This window comes from Procambarus clarkii, chromosome 19 (genome assembly GCF_040958095.1).
Source record: "Procambarus clarkii isolate CNS0578487 chromosome 19, FALCON_Pclarkii_2.0, whole genome shotgun sequence".
Taxonomy (NCBI): Eukaryota; Metazoa; Arthropoda; class Malacostraca; order Decapoda; family Cambaridae; genus Procambarus; species Procambarus clarkii.
Window position 1 is genome coordinate 16,234,359 of NC_091168.1, and position 18,822 is coordinate 16,253,180.

General features: G+C 44.6%; 1 protein-coding gene across 1 annotated transcript in view; it reads left to right on the forward strand.

Annotated features, from left to right (window-relative positions):
- Positions 1 to 18,822, forward strand: part of Hem (Nck associated protein 1 Hem) — a 297,069-nt gene that overhangs the window by 194,466 nt on the left and 83,781 nt on the right. The window contains 1 exon segment of the mRNA XM_045741430.2: positions 5,806 to 5,966. Within this exon segment, the coding sequence (XP_045597386.2) occupies positions 5,806 to 5,966 (161 nt within the window).

The window sequence follows — 18,822 nt, forward strand, 5'->3', positions numbered from 1 at the left end:
TGTTGCTGGTGCGCGTGTGCATTGGTAACGTGTGCCACGGTGTCATGTGGTACTTGTTACTGTGTTGGGATGTTGTGGGGTGACATTTTGATGTAGTTTTGTGCCTGGGGTTGCGCTTTGGCTCTTTCGTCCTGCCTTTTTCCTGTTGTTTCCCTGACATCTCCTGGGCTCTGTCAGGTCTGCACTTGCAGCTTTGTGTGGGGTCCGCTTCCATCGCTTCCCTTCTTCGTGCTTCTCCTTCACGCTTTTAGTGTGTTTTGTTTGTGCTCTTTGGCCTTCCTGTTGCCAGGTTTGGGTTCCTGGTTTCCTGGCTTGCCTCTGCCTGTGGGCTTTTTTGGGGCCTCGTGGTGTTCCTTCTCTGGGGGTCTCTCGTCAGGCTCGTAGTTTCCGGTATCCTGGCGAGCTTACTCGCGTTGGGGGGTTTTCTGTTTGACAAACATTCCGTCTTCGTCTTTGCCGGCTTGGGTTTCCGGCTCTGCCTCCTTGGTTGGTCTTGCCCGAGTTCTTCTTGCGGCTCCGCCTCTTCCTAGGCTTGGATGACTCTTGATGGGGCTGGTTGGGTTCTGCCTCGAGTCTCTCACCTTTGGTAGGTGGTTGGGTGGCTTCGTAGTTGGTGTCCTACCTGCGTGCTTTTCTTGGCAGCAGTATGGGGTAATTTGGCGGTCCTTCCTTTTCCTTTTGTCCCTTCTTAGGTGGCTGCGTTTGTTGGCATCGGCTTGGCTTTTCTGGTGGAGGTTGGGGGCCGTTGACTTGCCGCATTCTGTCGCCTCGTTTTTGTGCGGTGCTGGCAGAGCCGCTTTGGTTTGCTTTCGGCCTTGATGTTACATCTGCGCTGTTCATAGGCTGTCTCATGCGTTTTCACCTTCAGCCTGTTCTTGCACCGCTTGGGCTGTCCTGGTCTCTTCTTGCTCTCATTCGGTCATTTCGTTTGGTTTGTTTAGTTCCAGCCGTCTCCCTCTTTTCTGGCACGGAGTGAGGCTGCAGCATTCCGGGGGGTCCTTGGTTTGTTGGTGCTTGGTTGGTTAGGCCGGGGTGCGTCGTGTTGTGTGTTTAGTTGCGGCCCTCCGCTGTTATTTGCACGCCGCGGCTTCTGTGTCCTGGGCGCGCTTTCGGTTGATCCAGTTCCGTTCTTCCCTGTTCGCAGGAGAAGGTGTCTCGGGTCGTCCGCCGTGTTATTGTGGCTAGCCAGCCTGTGTTTTTGCCCGTGGTTTTCATGGTTTCGCTGCACTTGCTGCCATCTTGGCAGCGTGTGTTTGCTAACTTCGGGCACGGGGCTCTTTGGCGGTCATACAGGGGCCCTGGCTGCTAGTTGTCTCGAGTCTTTCCCCGGGCTCGTTCGGGCCTGTGTCGCTTTAGTGGTGCGGTTGCAGCCAGTTGTCTCGCTTTCCGTTGAAGGGTGCGTGGTGTTCGCCTCCCGGATCCGTCCCTTTGACCTTCCTCTGTGGGTAGTTAGCTCCGGGGAACCGACCGGGCTCCCCTCTAGAAAACCAGCGTTGAATGTAATGGAAAGCTATTTTCTGGGTGAGACCCGGAGGCTCCCCAGCAACTCTCCATCCCTCCGGTCAGCGATTTTTCGCGTGTTTTGACATCCAGCCTCAGAACTGATGGGTGGATAGCCGGCGTGAGAGGTCTGGGGCTCCCCCTTTCCCCTCCCGGGGAGAGGGGAGCTGCTCAGACAGAGGCGCGGTGACGTGTGATGTCATACTTGTTTGCTTGTTTTCTGTTGGGGAGTTCTATCCACTAGTTTGGCTTTTGGTAGCAATTTTTACCAGAATAGGGGGTTTGTTTTGGGATGCTTACCTTTCTGGATGGTTGACCCGGTTGATGGCAGACATAGAATGCTTCCAACCACTTGGGGGTTTCTATAGGCCATTGCTTCCCTTGCCTCTCTGAGGGGGGGCCAGGTTCTGGCCATGGTCCCTGGTAGGCCCTAAGAACTCCATACACATGACTGATGCCATAGTCTGACATTAGGATATCAGCCTGGTATAGCTCCGGGGAGCCTCCGGGTCTCACCCAGAAAATGGCTTTTCATTACATTCGACGCTCATTTTTTATTTACTAAAAATCAGACTAAAAGTGCTCCAAAGGCATATAATTATAAAGAGAGCTACAGTAATAATAATATGATCACATTTCTAATACAGTACATAATCTTTTGGGAGTTACTCCCTCCATTGGTGGTAGCTGCTGCTGTCCATTGTAGTGTCTGTATTGATAAAGTGGTATTTTCTGGATAGAGCATGGACAGAATAATGGTAATACAGTACTGTAGTACAATATTTTATAAACATAGTACATTTTGTTAATGTTTTTACAAGAGTAAATTTGTGTTTTAAGTTTTAAATTATGCCAAAGTTAATTTGAGTTGAAATGGTAAATACAGGGGTACCTCAGTTTAAGAGTTTAATCCGTTCCTGGAGACAGCTCGTACTCCGAAATCTCATAAACTGAATCTAATTTTCCCGTAATAAATCATGGGAAATGAAATAATCCGTTCCTGACTACCCAAAAACCTCACTTCAAACTAAATTTGATACCTAATTCATCTAAATCTACACTACCAAAATATGTTCGTTATTACTTAACCTTGCTGATGACTGCTGTTGGCGTATGGAAGATGGTGAGGAGGAGAGGTGTTAATGTTTGAAAAGGGAGTCCCCTTCCATTATAACATCAAGCAGTGAGGACCTCTCTGGAATGCATTCTCTGACACGTTTTCCTTGCATACCACTAGGTCCTGGTTGTGGCTCATTGCTCGATTTTCTCACAACACAGCGGTCCGTTAAAGATTGTTTTTCCCTTCTTCGCAAGATGTTTCTGTAGTGAGGCATTACATTGTCATTGAAAAGATTAATGCAACGGCCTACTACAGCTTTCTCTGGGTGAGTCGTTTCAATAAAAGTTTGCATTTCTTTCCACATCTGACACCACTTCTTAATATCTGCAGAAGGGACATTCGCTATTGCCTCATCCTCCTCCACTGGAGAAACATCCTCAGCTGGGTCTTCTTGCTGCTCCTTTTGAAGGGTTTGGAGTTCTTCGTTGTGTTCTTCCACCAACTCCTCCACATCATCACCATCCAATTCCAAGCCCATTTGCCGGCCCAGAGTAACAATTTCCTCGACAATAGGAACATCATTTACAGGCTCAAACCACCCTCAAAGTTTAGTTCTGTCACACATTCAGGCCACAGTTTTCTCCAGCCAGAGATCAGGGTTCTTTGAGTCACTTCTTGCCAGGCTTTGTCAATGAGTTTTAAAGCACTTCAAATATTAAAATGGTGTTTCCAGAACTCTTTGAGGGTGAGGTTTATGGCTTTAGTCACTGAAAAACATTTCCAGAAAAGTGCCCTTTCATAAAGTTTCTTAAAATTCGCTATAATTTTCTGGTCCATAGGCTGAATTAGAGGAGTGGTGTTAGGAGGAAGGAACTTTTCTGTGAGAAAATTACTGTATCTGTTCAACAAATCATCTTCCAAGCCTGGAGGATGAGCAGGAGCTTTGTCGAGGAGAAGCAGGGCTTTGAGTGGCAAACTTTTCTCCTGTAGATACTTTTGTATGGCAGGGCACACCACTTCATTCACCCACTCCAAAAAATAAAAATCCAAGTCACCCATGCCTTATTAGCCTTCCACATCACACACATATGGTTTTTCTGCACTTTATACTGTTTGAAAACCCTTTGATTTTCAGAATGATACACAAGCAAGGGTTTAATTTTCAAATTGCCACTCGCATTTGAACACAGCACAAGGGTAAACCTATCTTTCATAGGCTTGTGTCCGGGCAATGATTTTTTCCTCCTTGGTAATGTATGTATGTCCTCTTAGGCAATCTTTTCCAGAACAATCCTGTTTCATCACAATTAAACACTCTTTGTGTTTAATTGTGTTTCTTAATTGCGGTAGATATCCCTCAGCCTCTGCAAACTCTCTAAATTCTTCAATAAATCTTTCAGCCGTTGGTTTGTCTGAGCTGGCTGCCTCCCCATGCCTCACAACACTATGAATACCACTTCTTTTTTTAAATTTTTCAAACCATCGCCTGCTTGCCTTAAAGTCTTTCGTATCTGCATCACTTGTTCCAGGAGTTTTCTTTACAAGGTCTTCGTGCAAGGGAGCCGGTCGGCCGAGCGGACAGCACGCTGGATTTGTGATCCTGTGGTCCTGGGTTCGATCCCAGGCGCCGGCGAGAAACAATGGGCAGAGTTTCTTTCACCCTATGCCCCTGTTACCTAGCAGTAAAATAGGTACCTGGGTGTTAGTCAGCTGTCACGGGCTGCTTCCTGGGGGTGGAGGCCTGGTCGAGGACCGGGCCGCGGGGACACTAAAGCCCCGAAATCATCTCAAGATAACCTCAAGAATACCCTGGATTTCTCACAAACAATGGCATCTGAAACACTATCACCCTTTAACTCCTTGTCGTGTATCCAAATTAATAACAACTTTTCCACTTCCTCAAGTATTTGTGGTCTTTGTTTCGTGATTGTTTTTACGCCTTTTGCCACTTTAGCAATCATAGTGTCCTTTTTCTTGCTAAGTATAGTGCATATCGTTGACGTGACTTTGTTGTACTGCCTACAAAGTTCAACAACACATGCACCATTTTCATGTTTCCGAATGATCTCTTGTTTTTCCTCTATTGTCATCCTCACATGCGATTTCTTGTCTTGATCTTGGCTTTCTTGGGACCCATGGTGAGATATATAACAACTTTTATGGTCAAATGGCCAAAAATCCAACAAAAACACTAAGTCCTGGTGAAGAATTCAGGCGGGATAGTCACTGGCCGCGAGGCACTGGAAAACCTGTGGGGCGATTGCTGTATCACCATGTGCTAGGTCGGCCTGTATGCATATCAACACCCTCGTCTTCCGAGACAACGCTCGTATTCCGATGTAAATTTTCCGAGCAAATCCTGCTCGTATTCCGAAAAACTCGTATACAGGGACACTCGTTTTCCGAAGTACCACTATAATGTATATGTGGTGCAAGGACATGACTTGTGAGGTGCTGCAGGGTCAGTAGCCCCAACCCTGCAGACTAGAAGAGTATTGCCAGAAGACCAGAAGAGGAGCAGTTTAGTTTGTTTCACCCTTGCACTCGAAATGAGTCATTCAATGGTATACTGCGGTATATTTCTGTTTTAACTTTAATTAATATGATAAATATTTGATAATTAGAACTAATCAAGTACTAGATAAAAATATTTTTCATAAAAACAGGAATAATATGTAGAGTTGCTAACCTTGAATAGGCAAGACCACACACACAAATGTCTGCTATACATAGTTTCCTCCTTTCCTCAGTAAAATGACATGAAATACTTTGTTATATTAAATATTTTCATATATGTTCACTAATGTTTGATAAAAGCAAATTAGACCGAATTTAGCTTATTCCTTTTGAAGGTGTGCAGAGATATACATCAATTTACCTTTACATACACTTCCTTCATTCATTTAGAATGCAAACTTTTTCCTAGTTATGTTAAAACTTATTATTTAATATGCAATATTATATTATAAATGCAACATTTGCCAGCATCATCCTTGTAATGAGGCTTGTTACTGGATCTCAATTGTTTTGACTAAAGGTATTAATTATTTGTGATGCTAGACTTGGGATGCACTGATATCCAAGCTGTTACCATTCTTGGCACTGCATAATATTGTTCATACAATACTTTTCTAGACTTTGCAGGTGAGTGGAAAATGGGTTTATAATGATGTGAATGTCTTCATCTTTATGCTGATAATGCTACCACTTTAATATTTCTATTAGTTTTTGTTTTTGGTTCACAGAGGTGGACAGTGTGTTATCACGCATGCAGATAATTGGCGTCATATTGTGCTTCCGACTATTGGCTCAGGAGGCACTTGCTGATGTGCTTGACAATCGCATTCCTTATCTCATGTCATCTATAGCTGATTTCAAGCACCATGTCCCCAATGGAGATACCATGGTCAGTGTTGATATACCAATGTACTTTTACTTTTTTTTTTTTTTTTTTTTTTTAGATATATACAAGAGTTGTTACATTCTTGTACTACTTATGTTTTTAAGAAACTGCAATGATATGAATATGAGCTCTGAATATGCCTAAGTATTTTACAGTGTAATATTAGAAAATGTACTAAAAATATATAAATGTCCTTATTAGAAACACCATTCATTATTCATGTACTGTACTTCCTTGAAACTTTCAACACTGGCATATAGTGTTACAAGGAAATTCACTTGTTGTTATTGGGTCATGTATTTCCAGGTGGCAAATTTAAAAATAGTTTTAAAACATCATTGAGTTCGGTTGAGGAGGTGTTGGTTGGGTTAAGTGATATCTAGAAAAAATTAGCATTCATGCACCAAAATTTCTACACATGTGGTGTGATGTCAACAGATACTTGCAGTAGTCTCAGATATGAACAATATTCTAGGATTTTTGCACTAAAGCCAATTTCTTCAGTCTCCCTAAAACTCTCAAACTTTATATTCCTCTTCGTTCTATCATTTCTTCAAGAGGCTCTGTTGTTATCCTCCTGCCTCCTGGTTTGCCAAAACTCTCACTCTGCTTCTTGGTAGTTTTTCTCCTACCCACCTTCGTCACTCTCAGGTCTTCATCGAAAGATTGTTCCTGCAGCCTTCTTGCAAAATGCTTACTTTTAACCCTTTAACTGCGCAACGTGCCTGCAGGCCCACGTCTGGGGTGCACTACGCGCCTCCAGGTATTTGTATTTTTCACGTTCCATTCAAAACTCCCGCGGCTACATGGGTTTCACATCAGCTTCCTCAGGGCTCTTGTAAACAGACGCCATCTTTAACACATAAACTGCACATGATGTATATATACACCCTGAGTAACATGTCCCACCGTGCGCATGGCGTATATATACGCCCAAGGGTGCCAGGCACGATTCAAATGGCCCGCAGCTACACGGGGTTCACATTAGCTTTCTCAGGGCTCTTGTAAACAGACGCCATTTAAAAAAAAAATCGTGGGCAATATTCTCAGGTGTGAGAGGCACAGTACTGTTGGAGCAACCAAGGTTGGCGCACGCAGCATGAGCGAATGGCATTGCTGTTCAGCTTGTGACCACAGCATAGCTGAAAAATGTCAAAATAAATACAGTACATAATTGCTATTATTTAGCGATGACAATATTACAGATGACCCCTGACTGTGATATAAATAACCAGGGTTGTGATAATAGCAGAATTGTTGTAATAATTAGTGCTGTAAGAGGAGTGATGATGTAAGAGGAGTGATGCAGATACAATTACCCACCGAAAGGGAACTACAACTACGACAGAAAACTGCCCTACAACAATCAGTACTGGTCAGAACAAACTCATTATGTCCACGAATAATGGACTTTCCGAAAAAGTCTCCCATTCAAACTATCACTAATAGAGTAACCTCATTCATCTTTGCCAACATACAAGGCCTGAAAACAAGAACAAACAACAAAGTACAGTTCATAAATGGCCTCCTCACGGAGTCAAATGCAGTATTTGGAGCTTACACAGAAACCCATGCAGGGGAATTGTTGGACAGTGAGATCTGGATTCCAGGATATAACCTATACAGGTGTGATAGGAAAATTAGGTCACATGGAGGAGTGGGTCTGTATATTAGGGAAGACCTTGTATGCTCGGAGCTCCTAAACGTTACAAATGAGGTGGTAGAGGTACTGGGATTAAAAATAGAGAAAATAAATTTAGTGATTATACTAATATACAAACTGCCAGATGCAACGGCTGAGGAATTGACAGAACAGATAAGCAAAATAGAGAATAGCCTTGATAATTTGGAGAACCCGATACCTGATATTATCTTCCTAGCTGACTTCAACTTGCCTAGTCTCAGGTGGAAAATAGCAAACAATAATATTATACCATGAAATCTATCAGGACCTAACCAACCACAGATTAGAGAACTACTTAGATTCTGTGACAAATTTTCACTCAATCAGCAGATATCGGAGCCAACGAGAAATGAAAATATTCTAGATCTGGTCTTTACGAACAATGAAGACATCAGAGACATTACGATATCAGATACCACATATTCAGATCACAAGCTCATTGAAGTGCAAACGACCATCAATACTCAGAATAGACCTAAAATGTTGATAAAGCGAGAGGGGCTATTCAGTAAATTCAATTTTAATAATAAAAGGATAGACTGGGAGATAATAAACAGGGAACTTACAAACATTCCATGGGGAACTGTTCTAAGTAATACAAGTCCTACAGAAGGAATAGAAAAACTGACTTCAGAAGCGTATCAAGTCTGTCTGAAACATGTTCCTTTGAGGAAAGCCAGAAAGAGATCTAACGTAGAAAGAGAACGCAGACGACACTATAAACGCAGGAAAAAAATAACGGAACTGCTTATGCAGACACGAATTTCCCGTCAAAGAAGGAATAATTTAAATAGGGAGATTGAAGAAATCGAGCGGAAATTGAAACACTCATATGAAACTGAAGAAAGGCAGTTAGAACAGAAAGGAATTCAGGAAATAAAGAAAAATCCAAAATATTTCTTCTCATATGCAAAATCAAAAGCAAAAACCACTGCCAGTATTGGACCTATTCGTACAAGTGAAGGTTCATACACGGAGGATGACAAAGAAATTAGTGAAATCCTAAAAAAGCAGTATGAGGGCATGTTTAGCACTCCAATAAACAACATGAAGGTGGAAGATCCAGACAATTTCTTTATGCGGGATATTCAAACCCTTGTAAATATAACTGATATAAACACGAGCGCACTAAATTTTGAAAAAGAAATTGAAAACATGCCCATGCACTCGGCCCCAGGTCCAGACTCATGGAATTCAATATTTATAAAGAAATGCAAAGTGCCGGTAGCACAGGCACTCAGTATAGTGTGGAGGAAGAGCTTGGACACGGGGGAGATACCAGATGCACTTAAAGTAGCAGACATAGCCCCTCTACACAAGGGAGGGAGCAAAGCATTGGCAAAAAATTATAGACCAGTTGCACAAACATCGCACATCATAAAAGTATTTGAGAGAGTGATTAGGAGTCAGGTCACCAATTTCATGGAGACCATTGACCTTCACAACCCAGGCTAACATGGATTTCGAGCGGGAAGATCGTGCCTCTCACAGTTACTTGAGCACTACGACAAAGTCACTGAGGCATTAGAAGAGAAACAGAATGCTGATGTGATATACACGGACTTCGCAAAGGCTTTCGATAAATGTGACCATGGCGTGATAGCACACAAAATGAAGTGAATGGGAATAACCGGTAAAGTAGGACGCTGGATACTCAGTTTTCTGTCAAACAGGACTCAGCGAGTAACTGTCAACCATATAAAATCTAGTCCAAGTGCAGTGAAAAGCTCTGTACCTCAGGGTACAGTCCTTGCACCGCTGCTTTTCCTTATTCTCATATCAGATATAGACAAAAATACAAGTCACAGCTTCGTATCATCCTTTGCAGATGACACAAAAATCAGTATGAAAATTACCTCGGCTGAGGACATTGAAAAACTTCAAGCTGATATTAATAAAGTTTTCGACTGGGCATCAGAAAATAACATGATGTTTAACAGTGATAAATTCCAGGTACTCAGGTACAGTAAAAATGAGGACCTTAAACATAATACAGAGTACAAAACACAATCAAATGTACCCATAGTAGGAAAACAGCATGTAAAGGATTTGGGAATAATAATGTCTGACGACCTAACGTTTAAGGAGCATAACCAAGCAAATATTGCGACAGCCAGAAAAATGATAGGATGGATTACGAGAACTTTCAAATCCAGGGATCCCATCACAATGGTTGTACTCTTCAAGTCACTTGTGTTGTCCCGTCTTGAGTACTGCTGAGTACTCACTTCCCCCTTCAGAGCAGGAGAGATTGCTGAAATAGAGGGAATACAGAGAACATATACGGCACGCATAGACGCAATAAAGCACCTAAATTATTGGGATCGTCTCAAAGCCCTCCAAATGTACTCACTAGAAAGAAGACGAGAGAGATATCAAATAATATACACCTGGAAGATACTGGAGGGCCAAGTACCAAATCTACACAGTAAAATAACAACGTACTGGAGTAAACGATATGGAAGAAAATGTAGAATAGAACCAGTGAAGAGCAGAGGTGCCATAGGCACAATCAGAGAACACTGTATAAACATCAGAGGTCCGCGGTTGTTCAACGTCCTCCCAGCAAGCATAAGAAATATTGCCGGAACAACCGTGGACATTTTCAAGAGGAAACTAGATTTATTCCTCCAAGGAGTGCCGGACCAACCGGGCTGTGGTGGATATGTGGGCCTGCGGGCCGCTCCAAGCAACAGCCTGGTGGACCAAACTCTCACAAGTCAAGCCTGGCCTCGGGCCGGGCTTGGGGAGTAGAAGAACTCCCAGAACCCCATCAACCAGGTATCAACCAGGTATGAGGGACGGAGGAAGATTGCATCGTTTACTGAATGTGTGGTCACCTGTTATTGTCTGCATTCACCATACCAGCTCAGTGGTTCTCTGTGGTGAACACAAATGTAGATACTTATATATAATGTGTGTATTAGTGTAATAACAGCAAAAGCATTATGCTGGGAGGAGCCATTTGGGTGACGGAGGTGACGTCGTTTGCATGATTTGTCTGGCTGTGCAGAGGGTGGCCACTATGCTCTTTGGGCACTCTACAAGCTTCGGTGTACAGTTACGGTGTATACAACATGTAGATACTTATATATAATACTGTATGTGTGTATATAGTGTAATAACACTGCAAACAGTATTGTTGGGGGAAAAAGTTTAGTGCATGAGACCTCGAATGAGTGAGGGAGCTGCCAGCTGGCTGTGTGTATAGCGACGACTCTTAGTGCCTGAACTAACTATATCAGCTTAGTTGTACAGTTGTGGTGAACAAAACTTGTAGATTCTTATATATAATGTCTGTATATTGTGAATAAAATATAAAACGGGATGGTGGGAGGAAAGAGTGGGCGAGTGAGGCGTTGTTGAGGGAGTGGCAATGAGTGGCGGTAACTCCTCGTTGCTTTTCGACTCTCAATACCAACTTAGTGGTTTGTTATGGTGACCAAAACATGCAGATACTTATATATAACCTGTGTATAGAGTGTAATAGCAGCAAAACTATTTGTTTATTGTTTTATGAACATAATAATTGAATCACTAATATGCACACCATATTTTTGAGTATAGCGATTATTCACCACTTTTATTACATAAATATGTTACAATACACGCTATTGAATAATATTACTGCAAAAAAAAATAAGAAAAAATCAATCAGAGACATAGAAATAATTAAGTGATAATGTCTTTGTGGCAACTCCACCTGTCAGCGAGGGTGACGTTAACCGGCTCTGATGACTGCTCTGTCAACGCCCACTTTTTGCCAGACTTCCTCGGTCAATTGCTCCCAAAATATGTCACCTACGATTTTTTTATTATTTTTCCCTTGCCCAGGGAACACAAATTAACTTTTTAATAAGGCGAAATAATTTTTTGATTTTTTTTTTCTTGCGCACAGGGGTCTAAATGTCCTCAGGACCTCTGAGCAGTGGAAGGGTTAAAAAAATCATGGTCCACATTCCTGGGTGTGAGAGCCTCAGTAGTGAGTGAGCAACCAAGGCTAGCGCTTGCAGCATGAGTGCACAGCACTCTGTTCAGCGTGTGACCAGAGCATCGCCTAATAATGTCAAAATATATATATATATAAACTATATTATTTAGCTATGATAGTATTATAGAAGAACTTGAGTGTGATAATGACTGGGTATAATGTTCAAATATCAGTGATTCAATGCTGTTCACGATGTTCACAGAGCTAGTCACAGCACCACAGCATTATTTCGTCCATCTAGGAATCTTCAAGCGACTTCTTGGGTTCCTTTTCAAAATAAACTTGTGGTCAATTATTCATTTACAGGAATTAGTGACCAGGATTGTGGTTATAATTAGCGTTGTGCGTAGTATTGTGGAAGGAGGAATTTTGGTGAGGGAGGGAGGAAGAGAGAGAATTGAGGTAGCCTCTACTGTGTGTGACAGCCACTCTTGTTTTGCTCACCATACTAGCTTCGTGGTTCGCTATGGGGAACACACATGTACTTGGGTATATACAGTGTGTGTGTGTATATAGTGTAATAACAGCAATAGGAGTATGTTGAGTGGAGCTATTTTGATGAGGGAGGTGATGTCGTAATCGTAGCGGCGTCTGATGTCTGCTATGTGATTTCTCATGCAGTGTATGGTGGCCACTGTACTGTTTGCACACAATACTGGCTTACTTGCATAGTTCTGGTAAATAAAACATGTAGATAGGTATATATAACATGTGTAAATAGTGTAATAAAAACAATAACAGTATGGTGGGAGGAGCAATGTTGGCGAGTAAGATGTTGGAGTGAGGGAGGGCCTATCTGGGTGTGGCTGCTCACACTCGCGATGTTCTGAATGCGTTGATGGTAAATGTATGTAGTGTGTACATATGTTGTAAATATACATAAAGGAACATGAAACATTGGTGTGAATAACTGTATGATGGGAGGGGCAATGTTGGCGAATACAGTGTTGGACGAGTGAGGGAGGGCTGGCTGGGTGTGACAGCTCACACTCGCGGTGTTCTGAATGTGTTGATGGTGAATGTATATAGTATGTGACAGTGTATAATGTGTACATATGTTGTAAATATACATAAAGGAACATGAAACATTGGTGTGAATAACTGTATGATGGGAGGAGCAATGTTGGTGAATACAATGTTGGAGGAGTGAAGGAGGGCTGGCTGGGTGTGGCTGCTCACACTAGCAGTGTTCTGAATGTGTTGATGGTGAATGTATGTAGTGTGTGACAGTGTATAGTCTGTAAATAGATTGTATATATACATAAATTAGCATGATACATGCTAAATATGTGCAACATATGTGTACACAAGTATCATGCACGTAACACAGTGTCCTCGGACAGTACGGATATTTTACTGCTATAATATAGTGTACGTGTTCATTATACATAGGATTAGCACGTAAAAACAAATAAAATGTATTTGGAACTGTGCACAAAAAATGAACAAAAATATATTCGCGGCAACTCGCGTGCCCTACCCCAGGTGCCCTACTGGCCCCGGGAGCTTACGTCACGGGCGAACGGGGAATGATGACGTCACGCGCCAATATACGGACCCCATAACCGTCAAAGTAGGTACAATTTCAAAACTTTTTTGACATACCCATACTGAGGGAAGGGTTTTTGACACTTTAAAAAACAAAAGCATTTTTTCAAGGGAATTTATTTCCTGCGCACTGGGGGGGTGTTATATTTGGAGGTGGCGCAGTTAAAGGGTTAATGACATTCTCTCACTAGTCAGGGGACTGAGAGCCATCTTCATCGTCTGCTTCCTACTGACTTCTTTCTCAAGCTAATCAGACTCTGTGTTAACTCTTAACTCCTTTGCTTTGAATGGTAAATATTTCTCTCAAACCATTGATGTCACTATGGGTTCTCTATATGGAGTACTTTAAAATTGTTCTTCACCCTGTTTTGCATTTTTTTTTATTTTTTATTTTTACTTTTGCTCTTTGGCCTCTTGACTAGTCTTATCAAGTCTTTCCTCTCTTAACAATCTGGCTCCATCATCAGTTTCAAAGTTGAATGGCAATCTAATTCACTCTTTACTTTCTTTGATGTACATGTTCACTGCTGTGTGATTCCATAAGTGTAATTGCTTAAGTGTAGTTACAGGATGAGAGATATACTCGTGGTGTCCCATCTTCCCAGTACTTTCTGGGGGGAGCCCCATCGGCTCCCTGGAACTATCCAGGCTGAGATTGCTAATACAGTGGAACATCGAGTGACGAGTGCCTCAATTTACAAGCATTTTGAATAGCGAATGCGCCGATTTCCGACAATTTGTCTCAATTTGCGAGCGCTCGTTTGATTAACGAGAAAACCACATGGTGCGTTCTTGTTGCTTCTCACACATTCTCGGACGCCTCCGACGATGCAAATAAATTGTTATTTTTTAAAGATGCTAATGATGCTGGGATGTAAAGTGGGTAACTGCTGTGATGTTGCAAAGCATTGTATTTTTTTTTTGTAGAATAAACCCCCTCAAAAATGAAAAAAAATTGAAAATAGAACAAGTGTCAAAAAAGGTTCGTTCAGTGTGCGCCAGGTAGGGTGCTCCATTATTAATAAATAAATGAAAAATACAAAACAAATTGAACATTTGAAACAAAGAAAGATTGTCATAATGGAGTAGCCTATCTGACAAACACTGAACGAACCTTTATGACATTTTTCCTTTTCGGGGGAGCCCCCTTCGGCTCCCCAGAGCTATGCAGGCTGAATGGATATGTATAACTTTCTGGCATCAGTCAAAGTGCATGGAGTTCTTGCCTACCGGGGACCACGAGCCAGAACCTGGCCCCCTCATAGAGGCACGAGGAGCAATGGCCTATAGAAACCCCCGTGTGGTATGGAGCATTCCATGTCTGCCATCGACCGGGACAGGCACCCAGAAAGGTAGGTGCCCCAAAACAAACCCCTATGCTGGTACGTCATCATCTTATTCTATGACGTCATCATGTCGACGCACCGTCGTCTATGCAAGCCCTCCCTCCCCGGCAGGGGGGAAAGGGGAGCCCCAGACTCTCTACGCCAGCAATCCAACTGGCAGTTCTTGGTTGATGGGTGTCTGGTGTAGTCACGTGCCGTATCGGGTTCCCTGCAAGTCCCTTGTTTAGGGGTATCTTTGGGCTCGTGGGTGCCTCCGTGCCTTTGTGCTTGCTTCTCAAGTTCTCGGGGGTTTGTTACATTCTTTGATGCTTCCGATATTATGAGAACATTTGTTGACTTTTGGTGAGGCTTCCATTTAGTCCTTTCTCGGACTCGTTGGCCCTCTTCTGTACTACTTGTTTTCATTCAATTCTAGTTTCGCCTTGTTTTGTATTCCCCTCGTCTCTCCTTCCTGTCTCGACGTGCCTCGTATTCATTACATACTCCTTGCTGGTGTGTGTGTACGATATGTGTACATCTGACTGGTGTACGCACTGCGCCACCCGGAGGGCAGGTGGTGCGGTTCATACCTCAAGCGCAGGGGCAGGAGTGATCGTTTTGTTTTTGGGGGGTGTACACGTGTTGGTGATCCGCATTCGGTCTCGGGGGTTTTCTACACCTTCTCGCTCGTCTCCTCTCTCCAGTTATTGCCCCCAGATGCTAGGGGTGTTCTGGATTTTATGTGAGAAATTCTCATAAAAGGAGCATGGTTGCTTGGAGCGGCTTGGCCACTCCAACCAGAGCCAGAACCTGGCCACCCTCAAGAGAGGCACGAGGATCAATGGCCTAAAGACACCCCCGTGTAATTAGAAGCAGTCTTTGCTTTCCATCTACTAGATCAGGCACCCAGAAAGGTAGGAATTTCAAAACAAACTGCTGTTGGCCAAAAAATTGCAAACCGAAAGTCGAAAAAACAAACAGAACTCCCAATCAAAAACAGGAAACAAACATGACGTCACCACAACCGCCGTGCCTCTGTGCAACCCCACCCACCCCGGGAGGGGGATGAAGGAGTCCCAAACCTCCACGCCAGCAACTCTACCCAGTTCAAAGGCTGTTGTGATGGTGAACGGTTGATCGTTCTGGCTCCACTCTGCGCAGTACTGCAGTGCGGTGTTGTTTCTCTGTATTGGTGGTGTGTGAGCCAGGAGTAACCCAAGAGTACTGGGGCTGCATGCACCCAGGGCTACCTTCCCTAGGTGCCCCATAAGTACTGCCTTTGCGGTTTCAGGGTAATCTTCCATGAGCCATTCGGGAGCAGCTACCTCCGTGTGGTTCTGTCGCTGCTCGGTGATTGCCGGCCCTTGGGGGTTTCAGCTCTGGTGGTTCTTACTCCTGTTTTCCCTTGGGCAGGAGGTAGTTTTGTCGCTGGCTGGGGCACGAGGTACTGTGCAGCTGTTTGATATATGCATAGCGACCGGTTCCGTTCACCTGGAGACATTGTGCTTTTACGGGGGTTTTCTTTTGTTTTTATTTTGTTTTGCCTGGCGGGGGGTCTGCCTGGTGTGGTGATAGGACCACTATTAGGTTTTTGTTGGCCCTCAACTAGGTCCCCATGCTTGCACATGTCGCAGGGGTTCAGCTTTTAGTTTGTTTGCTTGGTAGCACTGGGATAACCAGTTAGACTGGACTTGTCGCCTGGGCTTCCCTTAGCAGTCAGCCTAAGGGCCCTGGAACCCCCATTGGGGCTCAGTAGTCCAATGTAAGAGACTTCCGAGTTCCACCTCCCCTTGTGCGAGTTTGAAGGTTGCTCTTTTCCCCTGTCTCAGGGTGACACTCACCGTCTGCCTCCGCCTTGCTGCCTGTTGGGGTCAGTGACACCTATGACCCGGAGTCCTGCGAGTGGTGTTCTTTGCTTGTACTCCAACTCATCCAGTCCACTGAGACTGATATTTTGGTGCAGGCAGTATTAGCGTTGCATGTGTGGTTTAACACTTTCGCTCGGGGATGACGCAGCATTGCGTCATCCGTTTACTGGCGGTAATGCCGGGGATGACGCAGCATTGCGTCATCCACTTTAAAAATTCGCCAAAAATCAGGTTTGTATCCGATTTTTTGGGGACTGGTTTTAAAATGTGCGCCGATGTCTTCCCATTTCCTTTGTTGAGCCTCGTGGCCCTCAGGCGGCTTGGCACACGCCGTGGGCCCATTGTCTTTGCTCCACTGTTGTGACCAATGTCGTCTCCCCTCGCATCTCAAACGTGTGAACATTTCGGCTATTTTCCGTGGCTATATTTCTTACTGCGGCTTTAGAAACTATCTACGCTTACTCCACGATGGATAGTAATCATGAACAAGGCCCTTCCAGGAAGAAAATTGCGAAAGAAAGGCTTGAAAAGGGTGGGAATTGGGAGTGTAGTAGGAAGGCCTCTGAGCGCTCACTCACGGCTAACGCGTGGCCCGTCTTCAACTCGTCGGCGGTTGGAGCGTGACCAGGTGTTTTTTTTTATATGCTAATGTTCCTCTAGAGAATTGTATTACGAACCCATTGAGACCAAAATGAAAGACCTAGGACAAAAATTGAGGTGACCAGAGTGAAAATAGTGAAAACATTTTATCCCGTTTGCGCGCTCCCGGGTAACTCGTTCGCACTTTCTCTGTTTGCTGCGGGTAATTAGCCGGGCTTTTGGAGTTTATATGCATTTAGTGCTGTAGAGAATTTTATTGCGAACACAATGATACCAAATTTATTCTCGTAGAAGGAGAATTGAGGTGACAAAGTTGAAGAGAGTATACACTTTTCGGAATTAACGCGCGCTTCCGTGACACGCTGGGGCCCATATCGCCCTGTCGAGGGGTGGCGTGCGGGGTGAGTGAAAGTGTTAAGTTGCAACATGCGAGGTTGGTTGCCTTTCCGGATGCCCCGCAGCTACCCCGCTGAATTATACTGGTAGTGAGACTCGAGCGGCTTCGGGGATTGCCCCTTCCGGATTGGCGGGGGAGGCATTCGAGCCTGGTCCTCCTGCCGGAGCTTTTGGGCCACGCCAGCAGGCCTTCCTCATCCCTGCTTTTCTGGTGGACTCTGCTTTTTCTCCAAAGCAGAGGGTTTGGAGGATGGCTCAACCCCGGGTCCGGACATGGAGGATTCTGGAGCTGGGGAGGAGTTAACTTGGCGGGGCCTGGGCCCCACTGGTCCTTGCTTGGGTATTTGGTACCCTCGGTGCGGGGCTTGTTACAGGGGGAGGGTTTTTCCTATCCCCCTCCCTGTACGAATTTGTTACGAGTTCAACTCTTCCCCGGGTTCGATTCCAAGTTGCCTTGGGTTCTTCGGTTCCCTCCTGGAGGTTTTTGGCTTCTCGCATCCCACCAAGGAAGGTGTGGGAGGGCCCCTTGCGGCTTACCTCCTGCGAGACCTGGATTACGCCTCGATATTGAAGCCTTATTCTTTTTGAGTTAGACTACTCTTTTCCTTATTGCTGTGCGTTACAAGGTGTTGGAGTCTTCCTGTCTAGCAGACTGCTTTTTCTTCGTGGGGTGCTTGGCATTCGTCCTGTCGGACTGCGCACTTGAATGGCGAGAGTTGCCTACGGTCGTTCAAGTAACCGGCGTCCCAAACTAACAAGCAATCTGCTAAAAGCTGAACCCATGGGACGTGTCCACTCGCGAGGGTGAAGCAGGGGGTGCCACCACACAAACGACCCTAATAGAAGGGGAGGAAAAAACAAGACAGACCCCCCACCAGGCAAAAACAAAAAGAAAAGAAAAACCACACAAGTGGACAACGTACCCAGAGGGAACAGAGCCAGCCGCTGTTATAGGTGAAAACTAGCTCCGCAGTACCCTACGCCCCACCAGTGCAATGACTACCACTTACCCCAAGGTAAACAAGGGGGGAAAACCCCAAACACTCAGGGCGGCCAAACGCCAAGCAGCGAAAAGCCAACAGAGGTAGACCCAAGGCGACTTGTGGAAGGCAACCCCAAGCCCCAAGGGCGGTACTTACAGGGCACTCAGGGAAGGTGACCCTAAGCACATGCAGCCCGAGTACCTGAGAATATTACTCCCAGCTCACACGACCACCGTAAGAGCAGCACTGAAAACAAGTCACAGCACTGAGACAAGACTGGAGCTGGAGCCACACGACCATGCACGATCCCATCAGCCGAGGAACTGAGGTGTGGATCGCCGGCTCGGGGGTCTGGGGCTCCCCCTTCCCCCTCCCGGGGAGGGTGGAGCTGCGCAGACATGCGGCACGGCTCGTGTGACGTCATGCTGGTTTGCTCGTTTTTCTTTTGGGGAGTTCTGTCCACT